General features: G+C 35.6%; 1 protein-coding gene across 3 annotated transcripts; it reads left to right on the top strand.

The window, feature by feature from the left end:
• Nucleotides 1-12,672, top strand: LOC123524037 (cytochrome b-c1 complex subunit 6, mitochondrial-like). Of its 3 annotated transcripts, none has more exons than XM_045301909.2 (5): nucleotides 1-170; nucleotides 4,899-5,141; nucleotides 5,859-5,897; nucleotides 11,580-11,741; nucleotides 12,224-12,672. In XM_045301909.2, exons 1-5 carry the CDS (start codon nucleotides 123-125, stop codon nucleotides 12,254-12,256), a joined length of 525 nt encoding a protein of 174 aa, XP_045157844.2. In that variant the 5' UTR covers nucleotides 1-122; the 3' UTR covers nucleotides 12,257-12,672. The 3 variants fall into 3 exon arrangements, with proteins under 3 accessions (XP_045157844.2, XP_045157845.2, XP_053395274.1); XM_053539299.1 differs by lacking the exon at nucleotides 1-170 and adding an exon at nucleotides 4,263-4,283; XM_045301910.2 differs by lacking the exon at nucleotides 5,859-5,897 and having other exon boundaries at nucleotides 3-170.
• Nucleotides 12,673-15,875: the final 3,203 nt, after the last annotated feature.

The following is a 15,875-nucleotide window of genomic DNA, read 5'->3' as shown; positions in this document are numbered from 1 at the left end:
ATTGTAGGTTTGCATGAAGCAGTATTTTAATATCAAAACGTGTTGCAAACTTTAGTTGTCCTCTTTCTTTGACTATATTATGAATTTACACAACAAATAAATCAAGCTCAGTAAAATCCAAAATGGCGCTTGGGAACGAGGTCGTCGCTAAAAATGACCCTGAGGAAGAGGTATTAGCATCTTTTTTAGTAATAACAAACGCGTCTTGTTGAGTTCTTAAATTATCATTGTATTTCTTAATTCTTTACCTTCGTTTATTGTCATAATTTCTATCGGGTAGTACTAAATCATGTCTGATTTCTGAATCTCTTGTACAGATTCCGTGGGTGGGGTAAAAATGTAGGAAGTGTCTAGCCGTCCGGTAACCGGACGCCTAGCCTGCGTGACCGGACGACTAGCAAATCTTCAGGGTATTTTCTAGTCGTCCGGTAATTGATTTCCTAATGAATAAGACATGATTTTATACAGTTTTAATGTTACTTACTGAAGATATCGATACTTATCTGCAAACAAAATTTTGTGTATATACATACTATAAACATTTACAATAAATCACTGCATTATTCAGCCGATAAAATGGAAGTTTGCCGAATTCAATAAGGGCGAGATCGACGTGACGTTACTTATTAAAATCTGTTCATCTGGAGGCTTTTATGGGAATGGAATTTTTAAATTTTAACAACTTTTTCACTGGATTTTCAAAATTAAAACAGTTTTTAAGTACTTCCAAATTTTCATATTTTAGTATTCAAATATTTTTTAATGAATAACTGTTTTAAATGACATCTAATTTCAAAAGCGGCAGCGTGATGTTCAACACTTAAAGAAAAACAGTAGTTAAGCGCTCATTAATCCATTTTATTTTGAAATAATTATAGTCAAAATTAATGAATGAATTGCTTTTTTAAGCTTTCCCTTCTTCAAAATTTATATATATAATTGTGTTTTTATAATTAAAGTTTAGGCTGTTAGAAAAAAAAATCACTTTTTACAAAATAGCATATGGACGTTCGGCGATCAATGTTTTATCATTTCTAAAAATAGAATATTAACGGATTTGTAAACAAACACGATCTCTTACGTTTAATCGACTGAAAAATCAGATAAGTATTGATATTTTAAGTAAATAACATTTAAAACTATATAAAATCATTACTTATTCATTAAGAAATCAATTACTGGACGACTAGAAAATCCCCTGAGGACGACTAGAATGCAGGCTAGGCGTCCGGTTACTGGACGGCTAGACACTTCCAAAAATGTACGTAGATATACGAAAACGTCATACGATAATTGGTACGCCTTGCTTCTGAAAGTTACTTCATGGTCCAGTGTGTTCACTGTTCGAAATATTAGATTGGCTAATGTCAGATTGTAAATTAAAATGCATGCCATTCCATGGAAGGCAACTTTAAACAATTAGGAAGTGGCTTCGGGTCCAGTAAGTTGAGAAACCGAACTGTTAGACCCTGCTAGTCTAGAGTTCAGGTAATAATATGCTTGAACTGTTATGTACTACAGTGACTGGGAAACCCATGCGCCATAGTCACATAAAAATGAAAAATGTCTCACGAGTTTAAGCGCTGGTGCGCCCTGCATCGCATAAAAATGCGAAAGGACGAAATTTCGAATATTTTTGAGTACGAATCATATGTTAAGGGACGTAACTTGTGCGCGTAGTGAAAGCGCTTCCGGTATTAAGAAACGTTTGTTTTGGGAGAATTTCTTTCTAGTCTTCGTTTTTTATGTAAGTTTTCAAGCATGACCTCCAGAAAGAGAAAATTGTTGCCCATTAAAGGTCAACAGAAGTTACCATTTAATTTTATGCAAAAGGATGTCAACAATAACGAGGCACCGAAAAATGACATTATCCAAGACCGAGCCTACCGAGGTTGATCAAGAAAAGTCTAGTCAGTCAGAGCCTGAAACAACTGCATCTACTTAAAAACACATTAGAAAAATTCAATCTAATTGGTTTAAACTCTGGCCTTGGCTATATGAATCTGATGCTGTTTTATATTGTAAACCATGTGTTGATAACAAGAAGAAAAACAATTTTATGTCAGATATAGGCTTCAAGCTTATGTTGTAACTTTTATATATAACCGACGTTAAATAAATATTATCTTATCTTATCTTAACTGGTTGCTCTATGTATAAAACCACATCAGTCATGATCAGTGACAAGACGTGAAGCTCTCTCTGACCATGTTAATGCAACTGAGGCACCAAAACTTGCTATTGAATTTCAGCAGGCAGTCCAGCAATCACACTCTTTAGAAGATAAAGCTGTTTTAAAGTGTATAAAAACAGTATTATGGTTAGGTGTAAGGTTCTTTGTGTTGGTTTTTTAAATGACGTACACTCAAGTCTGAAAAGTATTAAATGTTACTTTATTTACCATTGTTTTGAAATTCATAAATGATTGAAAATAAAGCTGTGAAGCTGTCACAGTGTTAAGTTACTATCACATGTAAGAGGTACTTTTATCTGAAAAGATACTGATTCCTAGAACTCAAGTTGCAACTGTCTCATAGAAATTTCCGAATGTCACGTAAAATTTTCAAATGTCTCATAACTTTTTATGTATGACGAGACATTGTCCCATAGACAAAAATTCTTTCCCAGTCGCTGGTACTATGTTACCAGTGTATGTGATAATTGCCAAGGATAAGCTGTAATTAGATGTCATAAAGTTGCCGTTATTACGTAGAGTTTGTTTTGGAAATATGTATTTCATTTCAAGTGGTGGGAAACAAGTGTTTATGATTCTTTGACCTGAAGGAAAATACGATGACAAATTTGATAAATTTTTAAAAGAAATCAATCATAAGTGTGTAGTAATGGAATCTTTGTCAATTTCGTGTTTTTCTTGCAGTTGAAGGATTAAAATAATAAACTTAAATTAAGTTAAATGCTTTTCTTAAAATTTGTATTTTAGATTTGGATTGTGCTCATTTAATAGCTGAAATCGTTTTACTGCTTAAGTAAATAATATTAACTAACGGAAATTGCCAATAAAATTTCATATTTAATATATCTCCTACCAGAGTTAAATCTTAAGAAGTGGCTAACTAGGGGTATGCTAAAATGTACATCTTGGTCAAGTTCAAAACTGTGTTATCTTGGGTCAGAAATTAGGTCACCGTCTCAAATCAAAGAAAAACCTTGTTAACAGGCTGGAGGTCACATTTTAAGTCCAGTTGTTGTGAAAACATGTCATAATGTTTCCATCAAATTGATAATTTCTCGGTTGAGCATCTAGGTAAGGTTAAAAAACTAGGTCACCCAATCAAATCATAGTAAAACCTTGTGTACACTGTAGAAGCCACATTTTAAGTCCAATTTTCATGAGGACTTGTTAGAATGTTTGCCTTGATGATATCTCGGTCAGTTTTGAAAATGGGTTTCTGGGGTCAAAGACTAGGTCACCAGGACATATCAAATTAAAACCTTGTGAATACTAGAGGCCACATTTTAAGTTCATTCGTCATGAAACTTCGTCATAAGGTTTGCCTTGATGATTTTTTGGTAGAATTTGAAACTTACTTGGTCGTTACTCCCAACTTTATCTAGAAAGCAGTTATCAATATTTTTATGCACAGTTATCTTTGTTGACCATGGCTCTCAGGTGAGCGATGTAGGGCCACTTTGGCCCTCTTGTCTTGACAATGTCAGTCATTTACTGAAATATTTATGCAGTTTTATAATGAAATAAAAATTTCAGTTTTACAAATATATGTCTAATCTATTAGAAATATTTTTGGAGAATTAATATACACAGATGCAGTACTCCACATGTGATCATTTTTGACTTCTTACTTCCCTCTTCTAACTTCCGCACTTCTGACCTCTAACTTCCACACTTCTGACTTCTAACTCCCGACTTCCGACTTCCAACTTCTTGCTTCCGACTTCCAACTTTATATATATATATATATATATATATATATATATAATGTAATAATAATATTGGGACTGGTAAACATATTCAACATAACAGACCTGGTGTGTAGGTATAAAAGCTTTTAAATGCCTAATAAAAGTAATATCTTTATTGAGTTACTTCTTTACTTTGATTAAATTACCAGGGCTCGACTTTAACTTGTATTTTTACTGGTACGATCTGACAGGTACTTTCTGAAAGAGCTTGTCCTGACTAGAAACTAACTTGTCCAGAGCTGTTTTCCCTTTGTTTTGTTTTTTTCTCATTTTCAGATATTCGAGACCTTGAAAACCCATACTGAAATGAGCCTGACATTGTAAATGAAAAGAATATGCAGGTGATTGAATTTGATGTCGTAAAATTAAATACTACCCATGATGTTTTACTGCTATTGCAATAAAAACAATTGCACACGTCTGTCTGCAGTATCCTCCTGGAAGGAAATCGGGTTGTTTACAAAAAAAATTACGGATAATTACTTGTTATGAAGTTGGTATTGCTCATTTAGTTGTATATGGAAACTGACCAAGACCATTTTAATTTTTAGAGGTAACTTTTCCCGTTAAACAGCCACCTTTTAACCATTACTGTCTGGACTTAGGGTATAGTCCTGGACAAGTGTTAATGTCGAGCCCTGTTTATAAAGCTCTTGTTCTGTGGCAGATACTTATAAATGCAATATAAGTTTTGGGGAGCCACCCCATACTGTGTCCATTAGGAGTGGGAAGCACTGTCCTCTCAGCAACTGTTGGCTTCTAAATATTTCTTGCAACATCCCTCCCAAATTTTCTGGCTAGAACTCTGCTGTGTTGAGCAAATTCATTGCTGAAAGAGGAAATCATGATTGTTTTAATTAAGAAAGTTTAATGCATTTTGAATTGACATATATAACTGTACATTGTACTAAGACTGCTTGTATGCACAATAATATTTTGATATATTGGTAACTTAGTCCAAGTCAGTAGATGATCAGATAGCTGAAATACTTGCACAGAGAACTGAAACGGCTGAAACAGAAGTAGAAAATACAGCCACGCAAGAAGACACTCCTGCAGAAAATGAAAATACACCCACTGAAGTAGAAGACACACCTACAGAAGATGAGCCTTCATCCATAGACGAAGAAAACACTAATATAAATGCTGCTAAAGAACCAGAGGCTGAAGCAGAAGAGGAGGAAGAGGAAGATTTGATCGTAAGTTACTGCTGGGGAAGAGATCCAGTGAGAAAAAGAGGAGTGATGACCTCTTGACTATAACCATCATGTGTTGCTAGTTGCCTTGCTTGTTTACATGTTCTGTTCAATTGCTGTTGCTTTTTAGTTTTGACTTACCTATCCTGTAGACATGTGCAGCTACTTGGGATCAGATGTTCAGAAATTCTGATTCGAGATAACCTATAATTTTGACATAAAATATTAGGTTAAAGGTGGTAAATATTTAAACGGGCTATGGGTGCCAGTGTACCATTCTGTTTCAGAGCCCTAGCAGCTGCACAGACTGATAGAATAATGTTAACCATTTAACCATATTTTCTTAGTTTTAACTAAATTTTGAATTGTTTCAGACCTTAATACTGCTCTAAATTTCAGATTTCCATTGAGGAGAATGTCCACAGTACAAGGCATCCAGAAAAGTATAACTCAGTCGGTCTCATTAATGAAAAATGTTTTGTTACAGCTTTCTTCTAAATCATTCATTAAAAATTTTATTTTCTACTTCAGATATAAAGTTCAGTATGGAGAGGAAGCTTGAAAATATTTGTCAAAGTTTGTCACAGAAAATGGCTTTCATTTGCATTCAAGTATGCCTACAGTCATGTTCAGAGTCCATCGTCACAGTTTTCTACACAGTACTTTAAATGGGTTTCTGTATTTGAAATAATATGGTGATATGTCTTTCTGTATTTGCAGCCTCCTGCAGAAGAAGAAGAGGAAGAGGAGGACTTGATTGTATGTTAACTTCAAGTGACAGAATAACTTTGTGCACTTTGAAAATTTACCCAATTTTTTATCACATTTACTAATACTATTGAGGAAAGCAACTCTTTCTTTCCCAGCAGCAGTACAAATGCTTAACCCTCAGCAGCTCATTTTGGGAAAAGATAACTGTTAACTTATAGGTGGTAACTCTGTTGAAGGAAATCTGTTGTAGATAGCTTTAACTGTGGCTCAGAATTTAAATATTCAGGCATGTCAGAATAGAAATATTCAGACACTTTTGTTGCTGCTGAAATAGTTAAAACTGAATAAAGTGTTCTGTCACATGAACAGTCTGGTGTAAACTGTTGTCCTCAAGCTGCTTTCACTTGCACTCTCTTTCATGCTGGTCCATTATTAACTACTGTCTAGTTCTTGCATACCAGACGGGGATTTCCGGTATTTTTACCGGTGCTGGAAAAATCCATCTTACACCCCGGGGTGTAAGATGACTCTCGTGCTTTAAATGACGTATTACGAACTACATATATGTAGAAGATTTATGTAGTTATTTATATTTTATTTCGAAAAACAGAATAAAAATCCAATACCTTGACAGTTCCTCTTTGCTCCTGATAGTATATTTCTCGATTCAAAACACGTTATTTTATCAAAAATTCATGACGTTACGCTGGAACTGATAAAACAAAACTGGAACTAAACATTGTTATTTGTCTTTGGAACGTCATGACGTCTTTCCTGTTACGGACGTTGATTTCCCGCGCTTTGTTTAAATACGCTGCTATAAGAAATAGTTCTAAAAAGAAAGCCGTTCGACTGATTTTATTTTTATTATTATATCTTGATATCGATATGCAAGAAAAAGATTCTGTCACTGGTTATAGGTGCAGATGGGAATATCCGGCTCTCGGGTAACTGTTTAGGCGGTCACTCGGTAGGAACCTCGTTCCCGCCTAAACAGTTACCCTCGAGGCCGGAAATTCCCATCTGCACCTATAACCAGTGAAAGAATTTTATAGTCTTTCTTCTGTGTTTAGAATATGCTAATTTCTGCAGGAAATAATCCAGCCAAATATTGTTTAAATGTGTGTGTGTACCATAAAGGTAACAGAAAAGATTAATTTGGTTGTTCAGTGTCTCATTTGTTTCTTGTTATGGATGATGTAAAATACAAGTGAAAGCAGATTTAGTATTGTATAGATGTAGTACATATACATTTTCTTTGATATGACTGCAGCTTATTATACCCCCCTTCGAAGAAGGAGTGGTATATTGCTTTTGCAGATGTTGGTGTGTTGGTCAGTCTGTAGACCAATCGGTTTCTGGATGATAACTCAAGAACGCTTGCGCCTAGGGTCATGAAAGTTGATAGGGAGGTTGGTCATGAGCAGCAGATGACCCCTTATTATTTTGAGGTTAGTAGGTCAAAGGTCAAGGTCACTGTGACCCGGAACAGTCAAACGGTTACCAGATAATAACTCAAAAACGCTTGGGCCTAGGATCATTGGAGTTGATAGGGAGGTTGATCATGACTAGCAGATGAACCCTATTGATTTTGAGGTCAGTATGTCAAAGGTCAAGGTCACAGTGACCCGGAACAGTTTAATCGTTTCCAGACAATAACTTGAGAAAGCTTGGGCCTATGATCATGAAGCTTAATAAGGAGGTTGATCATGACCAGCAGATGACCCCTATTGATTTTGAGGTTAGTAGGTCAAAGGTCAAGGTCACAGTGACCTGTAACTGTTAAACTGTTTCTGGACGATAACTTGAGAATGCTTGGGCATAGAATCACAAAACTTAATAGGGAGGTTGGTCATGACCAGCAAATGACCCCTTATTATTTTGAGGTTAGTAGGTCAAAGGTCAAGGTCACAGTGACCCAGAACAGTTAAAACTGTTCCCGGACGATTACTTGAGAACGCTTGGGCCTAGGATCACGAAATGTAACAGGGAGGTTGATCATGGCCAGCAGATGATCACTATTGATTTTGAGGTCAGTAGGTCAAAGGTCAGTGTCACATTGACCCAGAACAGTAGAACTTCTTTTTTGCCAAATAACTAGAGAATGCTTTGGTCTAAGGTCGCATATGTTACGGAGGTTACTTTTGGTTGGTAAATGACCAGTAATTATGTCTCCCCCCCTGTTGTTTTTGCCCTGTCCGTCCGTCCGAGCTCACATTTGCATACTTAGGTGGCTATAGGAACAATAGGTAACTGTACTTTTTCTTTGATGTCATTCATTCCGTAAGGCTTTTGTGTGGCTATTTTTCTCTTACGTGGCTAAAAGAACAATAGAGAGAACAAAAGAGTAGCCACATAAGTATCCATATGTAGGAACGTCCGTCCGTACGTCACACTTCATTTCTGATCAATAACTGGAGAACCATTTGATCTAGAACCTTCAAACTTCATAGGGTTGTAGGGCTGCTGGAGTAGATGACCCCTATTGTTTTGGGGTTCACTCCGTCAAAGGTCAAGGTCACAGGGGCCTGAACATTGAAAACCATTTCCGATCAATAACTAGAGAACCACTTGACCCAGAATGTTGAAACTTCATAGGATGATTGGTCATGAAGAGTAGATGACCCCTATTGTTTTTGGGGTCACTCCCTCAAAGGTCAAGGTCACAGGGGCCTGAACATTGAAAACCATTTCCGGTCAGTAACTTGAGTAACACTTGACCCAGAATGTTGAAACTTCATAGGATGATTGGTCATGCAGAGTAGTTTACCCCTATTGATTTTGGGGTCACTTTGTTAAAGGTCAAGGTCACAGGGGCCTGAACATTGAAAACCCTTTCCGGTCAGTAACTTGAGAACCACTTGACCCAGAATGTTGAAACTTCATAGGATGATTGGTCATGCAGAGTAGATGACCCCTATCGATTTTGAGGTCACTCTGTTAAAGGTCAAGGTCACAGGGGTCTGAACATCGAAAACCGTTTCCGATCAATAACTTGAGAACCTCTCGACCCAGAATGTTGAAACTTCATAGGATGATTGTTCATGCAGAGTAAATGACCCGCATTGGTTTTGGGGTCACTCCGTTAAAGTTCAAGGTCACATGGGCCTGAACATTGATAACCAGTTCCGATAACTTTAGAGCCTCTTGATCCAGAATGTTGAAACTTCATAGGATGATTGGTCATGCAGAGTAGATGACCCCTATCAATTTTGGGGTCACTCTGTTAAAGGTCAAGGTCACAGGAGCCTGAACACGGAAAACAATTTCCGATCAATAACTTGAGAACCACTTGACCCAGAATGTTGAAACTTCATAGGATGATTGAACATGGAGAGTAGATGACCCCTATTGATTTTTGGGTCAGTCTATTAAAGGTCGAGGTCACAGGGGCCTGGTCATGTAAATCATTTCTGGAAAATAACTTGAGAACCACTTGACCTAGAATGTTGAAACTTAATAGGATGATTGGACATGCAGAGTAGATGACCCCTATTTATTTTGGGGCCACTTGGTCAAAGGTCAAGGTCACAGAAGCCTGAACAGTGACTTGAGAACCACTAGACCAAGAGTGTTGAGACTTAGCGGGATGACTGGACATGCCAAGTAGATGATCTCTATTGCAGCCAACCATCAGTGTCTCTTTGATTTTCGCTCCTGACCCCTATTGACTTCTTGCCTATAGGACTTTGCATTGGGGGAGACAGGCGCTTTTTTACAAAAGCAATTTCTAGTTATTGATTTGAGGTCTGTATGTCAAACATCCAGTGCACAGTGACCAAATAATTTCTGTTCCTTGTGCAATTACTGAATGCATCAGTGGGAGGGCATGTTGTGTTCTACAAGCTCTTGTTGTAATATTGTCATACTCTGAATGAATGCTTTTGGTACACATTTTACACCTTTGTTCAGTTTATATATTATTTAGTTACATGTATGTATTGCATATACATGTCAATATCCATGTCAATGCTTCGGTCCCTTGTGCTCGGAACTCTTCCCTAAAGAGTACTGTATGTAGAACTGACAGTGGTTCAGAAGTATTAAGAGTTGGATACCTATGCTGAATAGCTGTATGCAGACTGTGGCTTTGTTTCATTTTATTTTATAGATTTTCTGGACCTTGTTTAACACTCTTGTTTGTTTTCTGATGTAGTTCCACTTTTGCTTTTACTGTACAAAGACAGTTGTCATTGATTGAGAATTTTGTATTTGATATCAGTTGCTGTACTACATATCAGACTTTGGAATACTTTTGAAAATTTTAATGAAAACTATCTGGTTTTATTTTGATTTTGTGTAATATTTGCCATTTTTGCCAAGTACTGGTAACATACTTATTTTCATATTTTGGCATCTGTTCTGTAGTAGTGGGAAATTAGACTTTCTGTTATAATTTGCTGTGTCCAAAATACATGTATCCCAAAGAATGATAGAATGGTCAGTTATTTAAGAAAAGAACAAAGAAAGAATATTGTATGTACTAAAAGTTTATAAAAGATACAGATATTAAATGAAATACATACTGGTAAAAAAAGAAAAGATATCACCTCACTACGTATCTATCTATCAATGACAGTGACACTATTTTAACCAAATCTAACACTTTTTACTCTATTCAGTGATACTGCTTGTCTGTGTAAAGTATGATCTGTGATAAATATTTGAAAAATGATCAGCGCTACCCAAAGAAGTATGAGTTTGACAAGAGTTTTCTAAACAGATTATTCTTGTGAGAAAAGGTGCAAACAAAAGTAACGCCTATTGGTTTTACTTGACATAGGCTTACAGTGTCACTAATAGATAGTGTTAGTTATTTTTTGTACTAAATCAAAGAGAAAGTGTCCATCAGTACACACACTGTACATCAATAGTAAGAAGAATTTTGGCAATATCAGCATCAAAGGGATATAAAAGAAACTTCTTCCAGTGAAATGATTTGACAGAAATTATTAACCTTTACCCTGCTAAATTTCTAAAATGGACTGGTCCTTCATTCAGTTTGGGCAACACTACTTATTATTCAAAGGGGTGTTCACTGAAAATTTATTTACTGAATAGCGAACAGTGCAGACCATGATCAGCCTGCACGTCCCACAGACCAAGATAAGACTGCACGGATGTGCAGGCTGATCTTGGTCTGCACTGGTCGCAAAGGCAGTATAACTTGCCGTCAGTAGGGTAAAGGTTAAGAAGAATTTTGGCAACATCATTATCAAAGAGATATGAAAGAAATTTCGTTCAGTAAAATGATTTGGCAAAAATGACTTAAACAACAAAATTAGAGATTGATTGAAGGATAGTATATCATCTATATTTGTTAAGTGATGGAAATTTTCTTTTTTGTGAGTGTGTACAATCTGCTTACTAATATCTGCGTAGTGCTTTGCTTGTAGAAACAGTCAAATAACACTAGATTTTAACTTCATTAACTACTTTCTAGTATATCTTTGTTGTGAGTAAGGTGAATGCTGTATTATAAATTTAATGAATGATTAAATACACATAATTAGATGCTGGTCAAAAACTGCTTTCAAACATACATATCACATGTATATCAATAATGGACTGTTCTGTATTGAAAAACCATTTTAGAGAAATAATAATTATATATAGATTTTTAAATGTCCCACACATTACTTTTTACTATGATCAGATAAAAATGGCAAAGAGTAAATTACTTCCCAAGTTACACATGCATGTGTTTACATAGTTACAATTGTATTACAGGATCCAGTAGAGGAAGTACGTGAGAAATGTGAGGCAAAAGAGGCGTGTCAAAAATACCTTGAGAAGCTAGAAGACTGTAACAATCGTGTCGGCAGCAAATCAAATACTGCGGAGACGTGTCACGAGGAAATGATGGACTGGGTTCATGCTGTAGATCATTGTGTAAGTCAGTGGTATCGAAATAAGACACAGAAAGCAAAATATGAGATAGAAAATTCGAGTATGAAGTCAGAATTACATTATAGATGAATTTATTCATAACTTTTAATGCAAGTTTTCATTTGGATGCAAGTCAGCATTTAGAATGTTAGCACATTGAATCTAGTGCTGTTCCCGATAGAAGTAAAGTTATGAAATTAGAATGTAAGCACAATCTGATGCTGTTCCAGATAGAAGTAAAGTTATGTAATTAGAATGTAAGCACAATCTGGTGCTGTTCCAGATAGAAGTAAAGTTATATAATTAGAATGTAAGCACAATCTGGTGCTGTTCCAGATAGAAGTAAAGTTACGTAATTAGGATGTAAGCACAATCTGGTACTGTACCAGACAGAAGTATTTTTATAATTTCGGAACAAGGTTTAGCACGATAACGGTATGTCGTATTTAACATTTTACAACAGCATCTGTTCATTTCTTTTTCAGGTATCACATTCGTTGTTCAGCAAGATTAAATAACCAAGAGGACCATAGGACAGTATTTATATAAATTTTGTGACATTCAGTGAGAATAAGGACTGTAACTACGTTGTTCAGTGACAAAAAGGTCATTATCTTACCATAACTTGTACTGTAAAATTTGATTATTGGATTTAATTAAGTTTCAGCATAGAACATTTTCTTCAGAATTTCATTTTGTGATTGGATGTTTTATAAAAAGCTTAAGATCAACATTGGGAAACAAAAGGGCTGTACATCACATTTGGAATGGTACTGTGAAACTGCTTTTACCTCAACTTTGCAGAAAGAATGAGACACTTGTAAACAAGAACAACTACTAGTTAATACAAGTGTTGCATTTAGTTAGGGAAATTAAATGGAATTATTTGTTTCAGATAGGTTATAAATGTTAAATGAATTTTAGATAAAAATGGCTTGTTTTATTGTTTTCTTAGACTGAAACTCCTCACTGGGTTGGTACTACATATCCTGGTAAATTTGAAAACTTAGGTTTTGGAAAATCAATCTCGGTTAATAGAGGAAATGGGTTCAAACTCGATAAGACCACTATGTAGACAGAAAATGATAAAGCATTTCATGAACATTTAAGAGTAAATGATCAAATGATTGAACAAACTCATTACAGATTACTTGACCAAAACCTGATTAACCACCTATAAAGTCCTGTAAGAAACAGTTGCTCAGAAATTCCTTATCAATAGCATAAGACAGTACTTTTTTTTCAGGATATCCGCCATTTTGAAAAATGTTTCTTCCAATAGTGCTTTCTTACAAATGTTTTGCCAAAAATTAATGATAGATAATTAAAATATGGCTAATAATGTACCATTTAAGCAAATAGATTCTACTTTTTGCAGAAAAAAAAATTCCACCCTTATTTTTGGCTGGTATTTGCCTAAAATTGACGTAAGATTTACAATGGGGTAGTGGTAGGTAATGTCAAATATCTATTAAAGTAGATTAGGTTTGGTTTTGAAATTTTCCTGACTGATACATATAATAATGAGCTATAATTGAAATAAAAGTTTTCAAGATAGCACATTATATTATCTAGAAAACATATATTAAAACAAAAAGAACAAAAAATATCAAAATTCACCAATTTTAACAGTTTTTTCTTTATAAATCTCTTAGATGCACGGTGACCCCAACTTTTTTTCTTTAAATTTTGAAGCATTTTTGTGGGTCATTAAAGCTGCAAAATATTTTGAAAATCTTAACGTCAGAATTGTTGTTGTAGATCTAGATACGTTTTTTCCATTGACAAAGTGGGTGGGGTAATTATGTCAATATGTGAAAATGAAAGAGAATTGTTAGTGACATTTATGCTTATATAATACTGGCATCACCTTGTATTCATATTAACCTGTAACACCTGAAATCCTTTAACATTAAGTGGGATATTATATGTTTTATAAAGAACCACAATTTTTCTAATTTTACAAAATTTCAGAAATGCTTAAGCAGTGGGTGAAGAAAATGCCCTATAAAATAAAAAAAGTTTATTGAGCTATGTTTTTTCTTCTCTTGTTTGTCTTGGAAACATGTTCTTCAAGCTCACAGAGTATGAAAAAATTCTTTATGTTAGAAAAAATTCGCTCCTACTTCCTTAAGTGTAGAGTCATTTGGCCCTAAGAAATTTTTTTGCTCACCTGAGCCATAGGCTCAATGTGAGCTTTTGTGACCGCTTGATGTCCAACGTCCGTCCGTCAACAATTTATTAAAAAATCTTCAAAACTACTGGGCAGATTTACACCAAACTTCTCAGGAATGATCCTTGGATAGCCCCCTTTCAAAATTGCTCAAAGAATTAAAATCCATTCAGAACTGTGTTTGTCGTGGCAACTGGAAGGAAAACTTCAAAAATCTTCGCAGAAACTGTTAGCGGGATTTCAAAAATATTTTGTAGAAATGGTCTCTGGGTGACTTTATAACAAAATTGTTTAAGCCATTCTATTTCGTTGAAAAACATGGCCACCAGGGGGCAGGGCTTATTTTCCCGATATGACTATATGTAAATTAAAAAAAAATCTCTGAAACCCGAAGACCTAGAGCTTAGCTTTTTGGTATGTGGACTTTTACCAAGATTGTCCAAGTTATGATCCCAGGGTCAATATTGGTCCTGCCCCATGGTCCCTTGAATTTACATAGAGTTCTATAGGAAAAACATAAAAAGATGTTCTTTTCTGAAACTAGGAGGCACATAGCTATTAGATATTTTACATATGGCATTGTCTAGTGGTCCTTTACAAAGATTGTACAGATCATGACCCAGGGACCATTTATAGCCTTGCCCAGGGTCACTTAGTTTTTATTTGAGTTATATAGGGAAAAAAATACTTAAAGAATTATCTGATCATATTTCCAAGACTGTTTATTATTATTACCTGATGACCCCAAGTAATTAGGGATCACTTGACTGTGACCTTGACCTAATGACGTCCTTTCTTGTTTTTTAAGATACAGCCTAGAAATTTGAATAACATAATACAGTTTTGCACACTGATCTTTAAACTGACTTTCAGTGACCATGAATGTGACCTACTGACCTACTTTCTTAATATTTTAGCATCAGTTTGACATTTGAAACATGTTCACACAACTGGGAAAAGATTTCAATGCTTACTTATATTTGACTTTCTTACTTTATCTCTTACACTTATAGCTGATGAACAGAAATACTTGTATTTCGATATTTTTATATGCCGGCGGTGATCTGTGGAGCAAGATACTCTATTAAGTATCAGGTTTCCCATTTGGGAAGTAGAGGAAGACCCATAGATTGTTCCCCAAATGGGAAGTTTCAACCCATAAAAAAGTACCTGCAAACTAGTAAATTGTGCTGCATCATCAACCGAATTGGGTAAAAATCCATAGTCCCCATTTTCAACTAGAGTTAAAAATAGAAATATTTTTTAATGACTTTAACATGAACCTCTTGATGGATCTTCTTCAAACTTGATCTGTAGCATCACTGTAAGGTCCTCTTCCAATTTCATTATGCCTTTAGAAGGATGGGTATATTGTTTTGCAGATGTCAGCCGGTCGGTCCATAATCAGTTTCCGGATGATAACTCGAGCATGCTTGGGCCTAGGATCATGTAAGTTGACAGGGAGGTTGGCCATGACCAGCAGATGATCCCTAATGATTTTGAGATCAGTAGGTCAAAGGTCAAGGTCACAGTGACCCAGAAGAGTTAGTTTCCGGATGATAACTCGAGAATGCTTGGGCCTAGGATCATTGGAGTTGATAGGGAGGTTGGTCATGACCAGCAGATGACCCATATCAATTTTGAGGTCAGTAGGTCAAGGTCGCAGTGATCCGGAACAGTTGGACCGTTTCTAGACGATAAATTGAGAATGCTTCGGCCTAGAATCATGAAACTTAATAGGGAGGTTGATCATGACCAGCAGATGATTCCTATTGATCTTGAGATCAGTAGGTCGAAGGTTAAGGTCACAGTGACCCGGAACAGCTAAACCATTTCTGTACAATAACTTCGATAACTCAGTTTAATAGGGAGGTTGATCATGACCAGCAGATGACCCCTATAGATTTTGAGGTCAGTAGATCAAAGTTCAAGGTCACTTTAACCCAGAACAGTAGATCTTATTT

The sequence above is a fragment of the Mercenaria mercenaria genome, chromosome 3 (assembly GCF_021730395.1).
Source record: "Mercenaria mercenaria strain notata chromosome 3, MADL_Memer_1, whole genome shotgun sequence".
In the NCBI taxonomy this organism is placed as follows: domain Eukaryota; kingdom Metazoa; phylum Mollusca; class Bivalvia; order Venerida; family Veneridae; genus Mercenaria; species Mercenaria mercenaria.
Note: the sequence above shows the minus strand (reverse complement) of the source record. Positions and strands in the feature narration are given on the sequence as shown.